Genomic DNA, 18,828 nt, shown 5'->3' on the forward strand with positions numbered 1-18,828 from the left:
AAATAGATATAATTTAAAAATTATAATTAGAAAAAAAAATTATTCAACAAATTAAATAAAAACAAAAATTCAAATAATTTCTTAAAATATTAAACATGCATTATAAAATTAAAAAATAAATCAGATTATATAAATAAAAGATAATATTTTTTATTATTAAAAATCCTATAGTAATGAAAAATAAAAAAATACTAAAAAAATATAACGTAATTAACAATAGAAAATAATTTCATAAAAAAACATAATAAAATAATTTTTTAAAATATTAAATATATACTATAAAATTAGAAAATAAATCACATCTTATGTAAATAAATAAAAAATACTATTAAAAACCTTTGTAGATGAATGAAGTTAAATTCAGAAATAACACATGCTGATGTGAATTTCTCTCTACATTTCTTCATTTTGAGGGAAAAGGATATTTACGGTTCACAAGTATATCCTCTTCTTCTCTTTCCTGCAAAACCTTGGATTGAAATTCTGCAAACAGTTTCTTAATCATTGTTTGATTGTTTTCCTTGATTGCTTTATATGTGAATTGTGTTAAAGCTTCATTCCTAATCAATCTTTGCGAAAATCTTTGATAAACAATTCACCCCCCTACTTTTTTAAGCCATTAATTCTTACAATTGACATCAAGAGCTAGGTTCTTGAAAAATATTCAAGTTTTTATTTTATTTTTGAAAACTATTTTAATGGCTAGCAAGTTTGCATCATCTAAAACTCACCTTGATTGTATAGCTAAGAACATAATTGTCTCAGCCCTTGATTCTGATGAACTTCTCAAAGTTTCTGATTGTATCTCAGCCAAAGAAATGTGGGATACTCTTGAGAGAATTCACAAGAACTCAAGGAGTGCTTGTATGGACAAGAATGAGCCCTCTGCTGAATCATCTTCTCCAGAATTCAAGATGGAAGTTTGTCTTATGGCAACAAAAGAATCTGGATCAAACCAACTAAGTACATATTCTTCCAATAATTGTGAAAAATATTTCCAACTTCTTAATGTTTTCCAAGAAACTCATTTAGAAGCTAAAAGATTAACCCTTTCAAATTATCGGTTGAAAAGTGAAAAAAACTGGTTGAAAGAGAAATTCAAAGTTCTAGAAAAAGATTTGAACAATTCAAATGCTGATTTTGAAAATCTTGAAATGATTTATCAAAACTTCTCTTGTAAGTGTGATTCTAGTATTTGCAAAAATTGTGAATCTTTTCAAAAGAAAGTTTTGTATCTTGTGAAAACTGTTGACACAATTTCAAAAGGCAAATCAAATTTTGAGAATGTTTTAGCATCTCAAAAGTGTGTTTTTGGGAAATCTGGTTTGGGTTTTAACCCACAAAGTAAAACCAGTGGCTGCACAAAACCTTTTTCAACCATCACAAAAAATCAATCGGTTAAAAGGTTGAAACAGACGGTTGTTTATTGTTTCTACTGTATGAGAAAGGGCCACTCTGTTAGATTCTGTAAAATTAGAAAGTTTTTTGTTCCCAAAGGTATCCTAATGTGGGTTCCTAAGAATCATAAGGTTCCTTGGAATCATATTAACATCCATGGACCCAAATCTGTAAGAGGACCAGATCTAACCACCTGATTTTGAATTTTGCAGGATTGCTTGGTGAGAAAACATCATTTGTGGTACTTAGACAGTGGCTGCTCCAAGCATATGACTGGAGATGCATCCAAATTTGTCAGCATCACTCTCAAACAGGAAGGGCATGTGACCTATGGAGACAACAACAGGGGAAAAATCCTTGGTAAAGGTACCATAGGCAATGAAAACAACTTTCTAATATATGATGTGCTCTATGTAGAAGGACTTAAGCACAGTCTGCTCAGTATCAGTCAGCTCTGTGACAGAGGCTACCAAGTCACCTTCAAAACAAATTCTTGTGAGATTCGGCTGCCAAACTCAAAAGAAGTTCTGCTTGTTGGTAAGAGACCAAATAACGTCTATTTGCTTGATATCTCTAACTCCACATCAATCAGTTGTCTTGTAACAAAACATGAGGAATCATGGCTTTGGCATAAAAGAATTACACACATATATATGCATCATTTGAATAAACTGATTTCAAATGAACTTGTACTTGGCTTACCCAAACTTAAGTTCGAGAAGGAACATGTGTGTGAAGCTTGCCAAAAGGGAAAACAAACAAGAAAATCTTTTAAACGAAAAACTTTGTTTCAACTTCAAAACTTTTTGAACTATTACACATGGATCTTTTTGGCCCTTCTAGGACTATGAGTCTTTGAGGAAATTTGTATGCTCTTGTGGTTGTAGATGATTTTTCCAGGTTTACTTGGACCATTTTCCTACACTAAAAAAAGAAGGCCTATCCTGAATTCAAAAAGCTAGCAAAAAGGTTGCAGAACGCATGTTGCAGCAACATTGGAGCAATTAGAAGTGACCATGGTGGAGAATTTCAAAATGAGAAATTCAGCAACTTTTGCAACAAGCTAAGTATCTTCCACAACTTCTCAGCACCAAGAACACCCCAACAAAATGGAGTGATGGAGAGAAAGAATAAATCACTTGAAGAGATAGCAAGGACAATTCTGAATGAATCATCCCTTCCTAAACGCTTTTGGGTTGATGCGGTAAGTACAACATGTTATGAGATGAATCGTGTGCTTATCAGGCCAATCTTGAAGAAGACCCCTTATGAGTTGCTAAATGGAAGAAAGCCTCACATAGGCCACCTAAAGGTGTTTCGATGCAAATGCTACATCCTAAACAATGGCAAAGAAAATATGGGTAAGTTTAATGCTAAAGCTGACAAAGGTATTTTTCTTGGATATTCTCTATCTAGCCATGCATATAGGGTTTACAATAAGAAGCTTATGGTTGTTGAAGAATCTATGCATGTTATTTTTTATGAAACTAACAAATTTGAGCAAGGTTTAGCAAAGATCAGCACAGAAGAAGATGAATAGAACATCTTCCTGAAGAATCTGGAAAACAACATAAAAATTCAACCGGTTGATTATGCGAAACAACCGATTGAAAGTCTGCAGCAGAGTGATCTTCCAAAAGAATGGAGGATTCCCAGAGATCTCTCTGTTGACAACATCATTGGACAGATCAACAAGGGGGTGTCCACAAGAAGGAGAGTGGCAAACTTCTGCAACCATACAACTTTTGTCTCCAAGATTGAACCAAAGTCAATCAATGATGCACTCAAAGATGAGCATTGAACAACAACTATGCATGAGGAGCTCAACCAGTTTGTGAGAAATGATGTGTGGTCCCTTGTCCCTAAAATAGCTCAAATGAATGTTATAGGTACAAAATAGGTTTTCGGGAACAAGTCGGATGATTCAGGTGTCATCACAAGAAACAAGGCAAAGCTTGTTGCTAAGGGTTACAACCAAGAAGAAAGAATTCATTATGATGAGACATTCACACCGATAGCAAGGTTAGAAGTTGTACGACTTTTATTAGTTTTTGCTTGCATGAATGGGTTCAAATTACTTCAGATGGATGTGAAGAGTGCTTTCCTAAATGGGATTGTGAATGAAGAGATCTTTGTATCACAACCACCTGGATTTGAAGATCACCGATATCCCTATCATGTATACAAGTTGAAGAAAGCCTTGTATGGCCTTAAGCAAGCACCAAGGCAATGGTATGAAAGGTTAAGTTGTTTTCTTCTATCTCATCAATATGAAAGAGGGAAGATGATAAAACCCTTTTCATTAAAAAATCTGATTATGTTGTAATCTTAGTTCAAATATATGTGGATGACATTATATTTGGATCTTCTAATTAAAAATTGTGTGAAGATTTTGTAAAAGTTATGCAAGGAGAGTTCGAAATGTCAATGATGGGGAAGCTTTCTTTCTTTCTTGGACTGAAAATCAAGTAATCCAAAGAAGGCATCTTTGTATGTCAATCCAAGTATTGCAATGACATACTCAAAAAGTTTGAAATGGAGAGTTGTAAAGCTGCACCAACACCTATGTCAACAAATTGTTACTTCAGTGCTGATGAAGCTAGACCAAAAGTTGATCAAACTAAATACAGGGGGTTAATAGGTTCTTTACTATACTTTACTACGAGTAGACCTGATATTATGTTTGTTGTTTGCCTTTGTGCCAGGTTCCAATCCAGTCCTAAGGAATCCCATCTTAAAGCTGTCAAAAGAATCTCAAAGTATATTAAAGGCCAAACATCCGTGGGCTTATGGTATCCTTCTCACTCTCGTATACATCTAGTAGGATACTTTAACTCTGATTTTGCAGAATGTAAACTAGATAGGAAGAGCACAAGTGGGACATGCCACTTGCTTGGATCAAGCCTCATATCATGGAAAAGCAAAAGGCAAGCGTGTGTAGCAGTATCAACAGCTGAAGCTGAAAATAAAGCTGCAGGGAGCTGTTGTGCGCAAATCATGTGGATCAAATAACAACTTTAAGACTTTGGATTGAAGATAAGCAAGGTCCCTTTTATTGTGACAACACAAGTGCAATAAATCTCACAAAAAATCAGGTTCAACATTCCAAGACCAAGCATATTGAGATTAGGCATCACTTCATTCGTGACCATGTCAGCAATGGAGATTGTGTGATTCAGTTTGTTGCCACAGAAAGTTAGCTTGCAGACATTTTCACAAAACCCTTATCCAAGGACAAGTTTTATTCTCTAAGGAATGAGTTGGGCATAATTGATATGCATGTGTTTTCTTAAGTTTTTTATCCTTCCTTTTGTCTATTTGTGGAGACAAATAGGTGGAGAAGTGTTTGGGATATGTGATGTTCTTATTATCTACACTATTTCTGCTTTTGAACATTGCTATAACTGGTTTATGTTTGAAATTTAAACTGATAAAACTCTGATACAAAATTTCAACCGATTATTCCTGCGAAATAATCGATTGTTTATCTGTGTTGCACCTTTGTATGTTTGACTGGTTTCTCACATTGATTTGGTTGATGTTCCTCTTTGGAAATCACCTAGTGGGAATTGGTTTGTGGTGCTTGTTTGATTGGAATATATTATCCTGTATGTCTATGTTTGCTCATGAATGCAGGTTATACAGATTCTAAACAAGAACATTCCAAAAAGCATCCCAAGGATTTGTCTCCATCAAATAGGGGGAGATTGTAGAACATGGGAGCTTTGATGTTTCAAATCCATGATGAAGCTTGAAGTTGTGTTGCTTTTTGGTTTGGGATTAGTCTAGGGTGTTTATAATCTTTGTAAGATCTTTCCTAATCCTTTGCACAAAGCTTGCTCAATCTGTTTTTATAAGAAGTTTGATTTTCTAAGCAAAGAGAAAAACAACCGGTTGAATTATCAAAATAATCAGTTGTTTGTCACTTGACTGGTTTGAAGGTTTTAAAACTGTTTTTGACTTGGTTAAGTAACTGCCTAACCAATTCAACCGGTCAAAACGAATTTTCAACTGGTTGATTGTGACATTTCATAACAGCTTTTTGAAAACCTGTTAAGCTGTTTTGGATGTGAATCAAAACTGTTTTTGTCAATAAATATTGCCTAGAATGACTAGTTTTGTGTGCTATAAATATAGCCTTTCTTTCAAAACAATATATACAAGTTTGAAATCAAACATAGTGAGATTGAGATTGATTTGAAAGAATTTTTTCTAAAGTTTTGCAAGATTGTTGTTTAGCTGTGCATTGGTTCAAGGTCTGATCATAAGAGCTTTTTTATTCCTGTAAACTCAGGTGTATTTTGTTCCTTTCATGATTCTTGTATTTGATCTTTCATAAACTTGTAAGTGTGTGTGAAATCCTGTAAAGTCAGAGGGTGTTCTGACTAGAGGTGTGTGTTTGCTAAGAGGGTGAGTGATTCTTGTGGTTTCAAGAGCACCTCTTTGTGGTTGTGTTGTTGTAATTTGTGAGTGATTACTAGTGGAACCCAGTGGTTGTTCTGGGAACTAGATGTAGCTCAAGGTTGAGTGAACCAATATACAATTGCCTGTGTAAATCTCTCCCTCTCTCTCACTCCTTATAACTGTTTGTTTTAATTCTATTTTTGTTGCTGTTATAAACAACTGGTTAAAACGAAGTTTCAACCGATTGAAATTCTGCAAATAGTTTCTTAATCAATGTTTGATTGCTTTCCTTGATTGTTTTATCTGTGAATTGTGTTAAAGCTTCATTTCTAATCAATCTTTGCGAAAATCTTTGAAAAACAATTCACCCCTCTTGTTTAAGCCATTAATTCTTGTAAAAAAAAAACACAATATAAGGTGATGATGATGATGAGGTGCGAAATTAAAGCATATAATGGAAAGCAACAAGATGGAAAAACCAAAAAAGGAAAAAGAAGAACATAAGAATATAAGAGGAATGAAAATGGCGCAAGGAAGGAAGAAATGAAGAGATAAAGGAAGCTTATGAATGATGATGGTGGTCACACCACTTGGAGTGGTGGGAGACTCCAAAATGAGTGGTGAACAGTCGTCATTTGGAGTGCACAAACACCCAAGATAAGACCCACAAAAAGAGAGCACTCAAGACTCACTCAACACTCTGATAGAGTTTATTTTCTATTCAAAATTCAATGTCTCAATACATGAAGCAAAACACTCTTTATATAGGAAAGAGTGACTTGTGGAGTAAAAGTAAGAGGGGTAGGGGCGTAATTTGTGAGAAACCTTGTAGAAGGTAGGTCAAAGAAACCCTAAACCTAAGTGCACTTGTCTTTAAAAAATGGGATTGACACAAGCCCAATTTGCTAAGTACACTCCCATTTATGCTATTTGAACCTAATCTACTAAAATTAAAAACAAAGAAACATCCTGGTACTCAGTTGCCATCACATGGGCTCTGCTCTTGGTGATCCTCTGAGGAATGATAGGTTTTGAGGCACTGGCTAGTGGATGGTCCTGGCCTAGCCCTGGATCATGTGTCATGTTCCGGGTCATCCTTATGGAAAGTTAGGCTAGTTTAGGGGATGCTCTATCTCTAATGTCTTCATCACTAAGTTATAAGAATTTCAATGACAACAAACTTGAAATATGATATGTTAAAAAAAGCAAGTGAATTTGCCAAGAATACAAGAGAAAAAAATATTGTGAGTAGATTATCATAACATCAAATAATATAATTTATAATATTTGTTTATGGATTGAAAATGATTCACAAGCTCATTCCATACATAATATTTTTTAATGATAGAGAAAATAATTAGTATGACTTCTTGCATGGATTGATGTCTTTGAGAACTTATAAACATGTTATGTGTTACCCATGAATGAAAATCACTTTGTGGCAATAAATTGTTTTCTTAAATGTAATTTATGATATGAATATAGTGATGACAGTTAATGGTATGGGAGGGGATCTTAACTCTCACAAATTCTTTTACGCATATACAAATTTTCTACACTTATAAAAAAAAAATTACATCCCCAAAATATTTTCTAAAAGTCCGTTATTGATATAATATGTTATATAAAAATTATATTAAAGTTCAATTATATGATTCATTCTTCCTATTAATGGATTTAATTAATCCAAACACCTAATTAATTTTTTTACAAGTACATTAAGGAAATAGACTTTTCATTAGTTTTGTTTCGTCCTTAGAATAGTGTCGTCAGATGAGCAAACATAGGAAGATTCGTCAATCAAATTTATATACATACGGACAACTACATAACTTTTTTAAACTTCTCCATAACTAAAAATATATACGTATAAGTTAAAATATAGATACTTTCTTATATAATTTTTTTTTATTTTTAACTAATTTTATTTAAAAAAAATCTTTTTATTTGTTTTTTCTTATAAAAAACATTATACAAATATTCATCTATAATAAAACTACCCATAATAGAAAAAAAAACTATCTACCCAATAAAAAGATTATTTATAATAAATTAAAAGATTTTTTTTATAATTAAAATTTAATTAAAAAATTCATGACTTAATAATATATTTTTATTTCAACCATTATATGTATTATATATTATATTGTATTATTTTTTATATTTTTAATTAATTACTTATAAAATAATAAAATTAAATATATGTTTTAATGTAATAAAAATATACTTACACATCTGAAAGCGCATGTATTTTTTGTAGTGTAAGATAAATTGGATGTAAACTATTTAGGCACTTTTTTCACTAAGAAACGCGCTAACACCCTTAAACATAAGGAAAAAACAAAAACTAAAAAAATTGTTTCAATTATTTATTTATTTTGAAGAGTTATTATTTAAACTTTCCTTGAGTTAGATGTTTTATTTAAGTTTATAATTTTATTGATTTTATATTAAAATGTTGTGATCAATTAAACATTAAAAATATTCTTTTATTAATTTTCTTATTTAAATTAAATATAAAAAACCACCTCACCTCTGAAATCCAAGCGTTTTTTTCTTACAGTTGCTCTCTTCCCAAATCGCCATCAAAACCAAATAAAAATAATAATAAAAAGTTAACTACAAGTTTCCGTGATACGCTTGCAGTGGTTGTTCTCAGTCTGCGATCACCAAGGTCTTCCTCGTTCAATGTATGTCTATTCGATTGTATTTGTTCTTGTTTCCTGAGAAATTTGACATCGAAAACTTAAGATTTTCGAAAAAATTAGATTTTGGGATGCTTATGTACTCAATTCAATTGATGTGTTGTTGCTGCTTTTAAATTTTGTGTTGATTGGAGATGTGGCGTTCTTATTCCATCATACATTGGTTCTGTAAAAGTTTAATTATTTGATCTGGTCTCAGAACTTTCCACATCTATCCAACATATCGCAAGGGGTTTCAACATGCGTTTGGTGATTAGCAAAAATCGAGTTCAACCGTGTTAAAGAAAACAAATCTGATAATCATATACAAGTTAGACTGCTTAGCTGTAAACATTATCAAAGACGGGGACTATTTCCTCAAGTTATTTTCTTAAATTATGAGTTTTTAATGCGTTGTAAGTGCAGTTTCCATTAAATTGGCTTAGATTTTGCATCCCTTCATCAGTGTGAATTGTGATTTTGATACTTTTGACATTATTCTCCTTAATTGAATCCAGACTTTTCTATAGCTTGCATGCCTGCTACTGATGAAAGTTCTATGTTTTTCTTGCCTTCATTTCACATTCTAAACTTCATAACTTTTCCAGACAGTAAAAAAAGAAAGGGAACATATTTATGTACTTTACAAGGATTGCCTAAAATGCCTATTTGATCTCTGTTAAATTTTGCTTATCTATTTATTGGCTTTTGGCTATGCTATGTGTAGTAAACAACGGAATGGAGGGATCTGTTTTCACTCCTGCATTGGAAGGAATTAAGCTTGTAAAATCGGAGCAAGGAGAAATTCTGACTCAACCTTTCTTGGATGCCTGCAAGCATATACTTCCTGTTATCGGTACGTGCTCTTATTTCCCTTGAAATGTTATCGTCGCAATACAAAGATAAAGAAGACAAATATGCTAAGTGGACATTTTTCTGAGTATTCTTCCTTTTGTTTACTGTGTTTTGTTGTAAGAGAGGAACACGGTGGTCCTTTACTTCTATCGAATATTCTACAGTATGTTAAACCATGTGAAGAGAACAACGACATTACATTTGACAGATATTGATGTATTTTTTTTCCTTTTGAACAAGTCAAGATGCACATAAGCGATTTTTCCATAATGGATTAAGTTCTCTTATATGTTATTTCAAAATTGGGACAAAAAAGAGTTGATCTCGGTTTACCTATCAAATTTAGTACCTATATTACATCAAACTAAGTATCATTGTATGCTTTTGACATCATTTCTTGGTTATTCAAGTGTCAGTAATTACGTATCCGTTTTATTTATAAACCTTTTCATTAAAAGGAAAAAAGAGTAAAAAGCAAGAGAATCATGAACCCTTAAGGATTAAAAACTTATATACATTTGTTAATATGTACAACTAGGGTGTTACAATCTAACTCTAAAAACATAAATTTTATAACAAAATATATTGTTAACATTTTGTTGTCGTTTGCTGCTTCGTAGAGCCTCAAATTGTTAACTTGTATCGGGATTATATGTACTAATGTTTTTTCTTATGGCAGATAAGTTTGGAGCTGCTATGGCCCTTGTTAAGTCTGACATTGGTGGTAACATAGCGGTTGGTTTCTGTCACCCGTTTCTATCTTATATATTCCTTTTTTGGTATACATGGATTGCATGCATGATTGTAGATTTATATGTAATAATGTTTAGTTGTGTTATGATGACATGCTATGATTACATGGTTTTGCCATAAGTGTAAGGTGGGTGTTGATTCATTTTTCTACTTCATGTGCAACTGGCTTGCATAAACATGCTTATGCTTTACTTTTATACAACTTTTTTTGGCTTTTGTTATGTATTAACTACCGAAACCTTTAATATTGTTCAAAACCATAAATGCGATATGTTCTCACTCTCGTTCCTTTCAAAGCAGAGATTGGAATCTAAGTATGCCTCCAATCCAACCCGATTCAATTGCCTGTACACTTTGGTGCAAGTTGAGATTGAAACTAAAACGGCCAAGTCATCATCCAGTTGTACCAATGGACTTCTGTGGCTCACAAGGTAAAGAACACCAGTCACCTACTATTTAACTTGTAATTCATACTGGTATGGAGTTCTCAAATCTTTTATTTTACAGAACTATTTCTTTAATTTGTAATGTTTCAACTTTCAAGCACGAAGCCTTTTGTCTATGAGTAAACAACTAACCAATACAAAAAGTTATTAGGATTAAAAAGGTATTGAGATATGGATGGAATTTTTAATTCAGAAATCATGATTTTGGGAACACATCTCTTAAAAAAGAGTCGGTGTTAGAACATGTACTACTCAAATTTTGAGATCAAAATGCAACATAAACTATTAATAGAGACATTATGAAGAGCAGCAATGTGTCCATTTGTGAATGGATGACTATTGTACTGGGATGTTTATCACCACAAATTTGTCATGATATTCTCCAATGACTCTAATCGTGGATCAACAAAATTTGATCTTGGCCTATTCTTCTAAAATAAAAAGTCTGAATTTCTTTCTTACCTGTTTTGGTTGAGTCACTTTCTCAAGGTGTTATGGGATATGGAAGATTCATATTGCTTTTATTATCTTTTGGCTCAATGACGGTTCTTTTCACTGGCATCAATTGTAGAGCCTTTTTTATTTTATTTTATTTGCTAAGCTTATTAAGAAAGAAAGCGCAAAGGTTCTTTGTGGGATTTCTTTCCTTCAACACCTTACCACTTAGTTCTTGCCTGACCTCAATGTTCTTATCATTACATAGGTGTCCCTTCTGCTTAATTCCCTCCCCTGCTCATTTTGCCATCATGAATCTTTCATCCAATGCCCTTCCCGTTAGCTGTTCTAATGTAAACCTTACTAATAGGAGGATTTTTCCCAACACTTATATTAGTTTACTAATTTTTATTTTGTAACCACAGACCACAAGAAATGGTTATTAGTTACATTGAATTGTCATGTTTTAACCTTTATTCATTTATTTCTCTGACCTACAAAATTTTCAGAGCAATGGATTTCTTGGTGGCATTGTTCCAAAACTTAGTCGGCCATACAGATTGGTCAATGGCACAAGCCTGCACAGATTCATATAACAAGACTCTAAAGAAGTGGCATGGCTGGCTTGCTAGTTCGAGCTTCACTGTAATGTTCTTTTGCTGCTTTTTTTCTCTCCCTTATAATCTTGAATTTCCTTAACTGAAACAAAACCAATTTATTGAAAAATCTTGCCTCATATTGACCTAAGTTTGTAAAATGTCATTCTAGATCATAAAATAGTTGTCATAGGAAGTGCATTAAGTTTACTACTTGGGCCCTCGTTTAATCCATTTGATACAATATTTCCTCCCGATCCCATGAATATTTGATACTTTAATGCAGTGGGAAATCCATTCATCCATTCAAGTTAGTGATTTTAATTATCAGATTTCAGTAATTTAGAAATTATCACATCAAGTACAGATTGGATGAAATATACTAAAATCCTCATATTCTAGTACTGCATACTAAGTTTTATTTTAGCTAACCTAAGCAATTTTAAAGTCTATTCAGTCATGTGTATCCACCTTTATATTTGTAATAAATTAGAGTGTTAATTCCACGTTTTTGAAAGTAAGATAATCTCTTGTTGTATTGATTTAAATCTTTGTTTGCATACATACATGTGTGTATATATATAGAGAAATAGATATTCAGAGGAAGGGAAAGGTTTGACTAAACTGGTTACATATCTCCTTTATAATTTAAGTTGTTTTACTCTTTAATGTTTTATTTTTAGATTAAGTTGAATTTAAAAATACCCTTACAATGCATAAAATACTTAGTTCAACTAACATTCTAATGTCTTTAGTCCTTTTTTTGGTTTTCTATTTTCAGTGGGTGTAACACCCCAGAAAATAACATCTAACTATTACAATACAAGTTCTACTGGTTTCTATACAAACTTGAAATACAAACATTTACAATATTAAAACATCCTAGAGCTTTCTGGGACCTCTTACACCTGTATGATTCTCTGCTCGTGTACATAGTACAGTCATCGCAGTTCACAACACAGCAAGAAAAACAAAGGTAAGCTAGTGAAAATAAAATTTTACAATATATACAATTAAATCAAAAGAGAAAACCAAATTACATGATCAATTTCTCAATTATTCAATCTTCTTCAAATTCTAACATAAAACAATCACATAAATCTCATGGATCTACACATCCAGGATATTCAACAAACAGAATAACATCTGACGTCTTCTGGAAGACTCGTATTAAGTAAGTCCTACCAGAGACTAATACCTGATCCAAAGATTACCCGCGAATCCAATAGAAAGGATCAGGGTAAGTTCAATACAACCCAAGCCGTGCATCTCATATGTCATGGTGTGCATGAACTCCCCCATCAGCTTCTCACCACTTGATATCTTAGTCTATGTGACTTACATCAGTGAAGCTCGGAGATCTCTGTTACCACATAGGCATCAATACTTAATACACAACAAACATCAGTCCATACATTATCCCAAGTGTATGAATTCAATTTCATACCATTTTCATCATACAATATCATTCAAAACGCAATCCACAATATTCAAAATCCTATTTAACATAAAAAAACAACACTTAAATACTAAACCATCAAAATCTAATATTTCTACAAGTTTAAATAATATATAAACAAACAATGTAATATATAAACACACAACATCCCTGCAAGAGAAATTGAATATTGGGACCACATCCCCTCCACATTCAGATCTTCTAGCCCAGGATGCTATTAAAAATTAAATTTAGCTCCCTTACCTTAATTGCTTGCTTTCCAAGCAACCTCTAGAATTTTATTCCTCTACTCTGGATAAACTTCAAGATTTAAGGGTCTAATACAAGTTATCCAAATTAAACAAAAATTCAGTATGTAGTAGAATAAGTTGAGAGGATTACTCTTCTCAATTGACCCCACCAAGAAAGATGACTAAATCCTAAGAAAAAACAAAGAACAAAGGATCTTTATAGCGAAAATGAACTTACTCTGTTTGAAAATCTAATCGGTTAGAAATGTTCATTAACTCCTCAACTACAACGTAGTCCAATCAGATTCTAAAATAGATGAAAATTGGGAGAGAAAATTAAGATAGAAGGAAGAGAATAGAAGTTGGGAGAGATGGAGAGAAAGCAATAAGGAAGAAGAAGTGACTTACGTTCTTACAGTGCGGAACTAATATATTGTCTTCAACATGCTTTTAATACACAGTAAATATTCCATTTGCAGGTAGCAATGAAGCTGGCTCCTGATAGAAAGAAATTCATGGAGGTGATACAAGGTCCTGGTGGTGATGTCAGTAGTGATATACAGAAATTTTGTACTGACTTCTCTCCTCTCCTAGAAGAGAATCACAAGTTCCTGGTAAATGTCTTGGATTTTTTAGCTATTTGATCGATCATCATTGTTACTAGCATGCTTGAATATACTGTTCTGGATTAAGCCTCTGATGAATCCAAAAAGTTTCTTTAGTAGGGCTAAAAATAGTTTATGATATTTATTTAAAAAAATATTATAATTTTTTTTTAAATTATATAATTTCATGATAAAAATGTGAAGTGCAAATTATGACTGTCTTTTACATATTTTCATACTTCTAAAATATTGTACAAATTTTTATTGTCAATATCAAAATTAATTTTTAAAGTAAAAATATATAAAATGTTGTTTAAATCAATAAACTTATTGTGTTCGAGGTAATTAATTCATTTTAAGAAGAAATAATATTATATATTTTAGGTACAAAAATAAATAAAAAATCTTAGTGGGCAATTGTTCTCCACACCATTTAAAAGTATGTAGGAACTAAAGCTTTTACTCTTTTTGATGCAGAGTCGTTGTGGTTTGGATGATATGAAGGCTTCATGAAGTCATGGATTCGTGATCAGAAGTCTCTTGATGAATGACCCTTGCCTTCTAAAATTTATGTTTCTTCGTTGCCATCCACTCCAATAACATGACTTTAATCTTGCACTGCAATTTAATTGTTTTTGTTTGCCAGTGTTGAATCTTTGAATAAGCACAATTTCGCTTGGTTAGAAATAACTTGTTGAACTATAGTTTCGCATCTCATTAATTTTTTATTATAAAAATACATTATAAATTTGTTTGTACTTCATTTTTTATTTTAGTTTGGATTGTGAGGTTTGCGTTGTTTTAGTTTTAAAAAAAAAAGATTATATTTTCTCCGTTTAAAATTAATCAAATTTCTTAAAAAAAATTATTTGAAATGTTTAAATTTCTTTTTCCATTATTCAAAAAGTTCATATATTAAATTGGTTAAAATAGGTGAAATTTTGCTTGGATTAGAAAATGGATTTGAAATAATGAGTTTTAAGAGATGTGTAAAGTTGTTTGGATTAAGGTAAAATGAGTGAAAGTGAAAGAAAAATTTATGAAAATTTGTAAGTATCGATAGATATAATTAATTTTAAAAATTATAAAAATAAAAATAAATATATATAATTTATTTATTTATATTATTATAAATGAATTTTATTTTTATTATTATCAGTATTATTTAATTTTATTTATTATTTATAATTCTTTTAATTATTTATTATATTTGTTATTTCATAAATTTATTATTTATTTTAATTATCATATATATATATATATATGTTTATTAATATTTTTTATTGTTTTAATAATAATAATAATGATTATTTATATTATATTATATAACTAATTATATTTATTTTATTATAATATAAATATAAATATTAATGAATTGTGTAACATCCTAAATTTTACCCATATATAATGAAATACAAGTAAAACAAGCAATATCTAATTACAAATAATATATACTACTTTCTCATATGTGTATCTCAAAAGAAATATATATTCCTCTTCATAGGGATTTAATAGTTTTAACAACAAATCATTCAAATAAAACTATTTCATCCTCCAGCTGCTCACTAAGGAGCTCTATTACCTGCAATCTCATCTGCTCCCGTGTAAAACACAATCATCACAGATACAGAAATAAACACAAACAAATAACAGGGTAAACTATCTATATAAAAAGTTTTGATATAATTCAAATTTTAAATTAATAAGCATAATTCATCAATTCTCATGCGATTTCTCAAACCCTCAAGTGTCTATTACATTCATAAAGTTCATATTTCATATGTCGGACTTCTACTAACTCATAACACATAGACTTTTGACTCTATTTCCGGAAGACTCGTGCGTTGACTTAGACTCAGAGATCTGCACCTGTCATACTATCTCACTGTGAAATCCACACAGTTATGCGCATAAAGAATCTCAATATCATATCACTCCTTGACAGGGTTAACTCATGTCAAGTTAGTTATCTTTCAAACAACTTACCCATTCATATGAACCTCCTTCGACTCTCACCACCTGAATAACTTCATCTATATGATTTCATTATCTCAGGAGAGTCAGGATATCTCCTTCTAAACGAATCCCTAGTCAATGCACATCCTAAACAATCTTAACACGGTATTTTCTTTCTTGAAAATACTATGTTTTGATTAAAAAATATATATTCTAAACATTAAAATCTCCAACATCAAACAATCAAATCATTCCACAATTTAGAATTTCCAAAACACACAACAATTCATTCACTAATCATATAAATGTCTTGAATCAAAAGGATTCCAAAGTGTATCTAAATAACATCAAGTTTTACTATCCAAGAAGAGAGACAATAAAAGGAGAATGAAATAAAATTATCTTTCAACTACAACTATATCCAACCGTATTTAATAAAAGGATGAGGAAGCCACCACATGAAAATTAAAGTTTGATCACCAATTGTTAAACCCAACAACTAACTTATCTCAAAAACATCAGAATTCAGATTACAATCAACATAGCTCTCAAAATAATCAACTCATAATTTACTTTAAAAATTGTCACCAACAATTTTAGTTCATAAACTGAATCATCAGGAAATATTCAAAATATATGCTCTGAAATTGTCAAGAAAAAAAAAATCATCACAAACCTTATTCAAATACATTCATTAATTCATTCAATTTCAAACTTATATACATTCTACATCATCTACTATATCTAAATTTTACATTTCAATCTCAAACAGTTTCCAATCTATACCAAACAAGAGATCCTGCAAGAAAATTTTGAAACTGGTGACCACGTCACCCCCACATTCAGATCTTCTAGCCTAGGGTTCGATTGGCAATTTAAAAAATATAGCTTCCCTTACCTGAGCTCCAAATCTACCAAAAGCCTAGGTAATTAACCTGCACCACAGAGTCCTAATCAAAATCTAACTAGAGTAACCCGTACAAAATCTAAAACTAACCCGTACAAAATCTAAAACTAACCCGTACAAAATGAAACCTGAATAACTGATTTTTCTATTTATATATCCTTTTTCATTTTAATAATAAAATATTCATGTATCATTTAAAATATACCTTCGTAAATCTTCTCAGTTATACTAAGAAAGAAAGCTAAAATATTTTTGCATCATTTTTTATTTGAATTGATTTTTTATTCGTTGATTTTCATGCTTTTTTTGGAATTTTTTTTATTAAAATTTATCGTAAATAAAACATCTAAAATAAAATAAATATTTCATTTCTTTTGTCTTTTAATTCTTAATCTGATCCAATAATTCCTTCTATTTTTAATGAAATTTAATTAAATTTCTGACTTTTGAACTTTTAATTTTTTTGTATTTCAATTTCTTTCTAATTCACATATATAGTCCAAAGAAAAGGAAAATGGCGAAAAATGATGGATTTTTTATTGTTTGGTAGGGCAGAAAAAAAAAAAAAACATTGAGTTTTCTTTCCATTTTTTTAGTTGGACAAAAAGTGATGAAAAAAAAAATTGTTTCTTTTTTAAAGATAAACTAAAATTCCTACAAATTAAATAAGCATGGTTAATAGTTATGAGATATAATAATAATAATAATAATAATAATAAAATTGATGAAAAAGACTAAAATATCCTTAATTTATAATTTTAGTTGAAACTTAATTCTTCTTTTCCACTGTGTTTTAATTGGATTTTTTTCATTGTATTGTTACCCTTTTTGTTGTGACGAAAGAATAGGTAAGTTTACAATTTTTTAACGATCTAAATTATGTATGTTAGGATCTACAAAATTTATTCTGAAACATTTTTCAGAATTTTTTACGAAACCTGTATTCCTGAAAGGTTGTTCTAGAAATTTTCTAGAATAGTCATTTTAGAATATTAATATCACTTTCTTTTGGAATGTGCTTTCTAAAGGAAAAAAAAACACTTATTGATACTTCAATTCAAAAGGAAAATTGATTTCAATAAGTACTTTCTAGAATGAGTGTTCCAAAAACATCTATTATGGTATCCGTGATCTGGAAGAAGCTACAACAACCATCATAACAAATGAAAACTACAATCACACTCATTTATACATTTTCCACCGCATCAAACTTCAAATCACCACCAGCAGCAGCAACAAAGCTCCTCGTAACAGTTGCAGTTCGAACCACAATGAAGAAAAACAACATCGTAAAAAACTCTCATTGAAAGAGGAACCAAGTTTCAAATAAAAAGGGTAGAGTGAACATTTTAAAAGTTATGAGAGTGTAGTTAGTAATTATGGGAGTGCAGGAAACAAAAAGCTAACGGGAAATACGCAAAAGTATGTGTTTATTTTTATCCTCTCTTGTTCTACAGGAAAAAAAAAACTTTGAAGGTTGATCTAGTTTTGGTTCTTCTCTCCTATTTATTTTCATTATGCTATCAAATAATCAAATAAGGAGAAGTTTTGATGGTTGTTTATCCCTTTCACTTTTTTTCCAATTTTTTTTTATCAACAAAAAAAAAACCAGGAATCACTTTAGGAGAGGTCCAACCCTCCCTTATATACTCATCCTCTGAGCACAAACAGAAATTTGGGCCAATAGCCAACCGAAAAACTATAATATAGCCAATCCATGAATATCTACCATTTCAAATAAGGCAGATTCTTCCTGCACCATATCAATTAAGACTGCACCCAATAATATTATTTGAAAAGACTTATTTGTCCTTAATGATATAAAACCGTACAACCTACAACACTGTATTTGCACTCTACCCATTAACACTGAACACTGTATGAACCATAAAACCCTACACCCAACAACACTGTATTTGCACCCAACCCATTAGCACTGAACACTATGAATCACTAAGCTTGTTGCAAGGTAGCAGTAGCGGAGAAGAAGATGGCTGCCTAGAGAGAAGGACCTGTCACTGGAGGAGAAGTGAGCACCATTCCCATTGTTACAAAAAAAAAATCACTACATCATTGTCACTGTTGCAACTCCCTACACCA

General features: G+C 31.2%; 2 protein-coding genes across 3 annotated transcripts; both read left to right on the top strand.

Annotated features, from left to right (window-relative positions):
* Nucleotides 1–698: 698 nt before the first annotated feature.
* On the top strand, nucleotides 699–5,111 carry LOC137815318 (uncharacterized). The gene is made up of 6 exons (XM_068618461.1): nucleotides 699–1,529; nucleotides 1,611–1,997; nucleotides 2,333–2,869; nucleotides 3,482–3,630; nucleotides 4,104–4,381; nucleotides 5,035–5,111. The coding sequence occupies exons 1-6, from the start codon at nucleotides 699–701 to the stop codon at nucleotides 5,109–5,111; spliced, it is 2,259 nt and encodes a 752-aa protein (XP_068474562.1).
* Nucleotides 5,112–8,335: 3,224 nt separating this feature from the next.
* On the top strand, nucleotides 8,336–14,623 carry LOC137818423 (glycolipid transfer protein 1-like). Of its 2 annotated transcripts, none has more exons than XM_068621852.1 (7): nucleotides 8,336–8,492; nucleotides 9,214–9,342; nucleotides 10,021–10,076; nucleotides 10,395–10,525; nucleotides 11,485–11,620; nucleotides 13,740–13,874; nucleotides 14,343–14,623. In XM_068621852.1, the coding sequence occupies exons 2-7, from the start codon at nucleotides 9,225–9,227 to the stop codon at nucleotides 14,376–14,378; spliced, it is 612 nt and encodes a 203-aa protein (XP_068477953.1). In that variant the 5' UTR covers nucleotides 8,336–8,492; nucleotides 9,214–9,224; the 3' UTR covers nucleotides 14,379–14,623. The 2 variants fall into 2 exon arrangements, with proteins under 2 accessions (XP_068477953.1, XP_068477954.1); XM_068621853.1 differs by having other exon boundaries at nucleotides 8,345–8,476.
* The last annotated feature ends 4,205 nt before the right edge of the window (nucleotides 14,624–18,828 follow it).

This window comes from Phaseolus vulgaris, chromosome 10, assembly GCF_000499845.2.
Source record: "Phaseolus vulgaris cultivar G19833 chromosome 10, P. vulgaris v2.0, whole genome shotgun sequence".
Taxonomy (NCBI): Eukaryota; Viridiplantae; Streptophyta; class Magnoliopsida; order Fabales; family Fabaceae; genus Phaseolus; species Phaseolus vulgaris.

Excerpts from the sequence above, each read along its gene's own strand:
- LOC137815318 (XM_068618461.1), top strand. The coding sequence starts at position 699 with ATGGCTAGCAAGTTTGCATCATCTAAAACTCACCTTGATTGTATAGCT. Across the intron at positions 3,631-4,103 it reads AAGCAAGCACCAAGGCAATG|GTTCCAATCCAGTCCTAAGG; the intron begins GTATGAAAGGTT and ends CCTTTGTGCCAG. Across the intron at positions 4,382-5,034 it reads AAATAAAGCTGCAGGGAGCT|GTTATACAGATTCTAAACAA; the intron begins GTTGTGCGCAAA and ends TCATGAATGCAG.
- LOC137818423 (XM_068621852.1), top strand. The coding sequence starts at position 9,225 with ATGGAGGGATCTGTTTTCACTCCTGCATTGGAAGGAATTAAGCTTGTA. Across the intron at positions 10,077-10,394 it reads ACATTGGTGGTAACATAGCG|AGATTGGAATCTAAGTATGC; the intron begins GTTGGTTTCTGT and ends CTTTCAAAGCAG. Across the intron at positions 10,526-11,484 it reads GGACTTCTGTGGCTCACAAG|AGCAATGGATTTCTTGGTGG; the intron begins GTAAAGAACACC and ends CAAAATTTTCAG.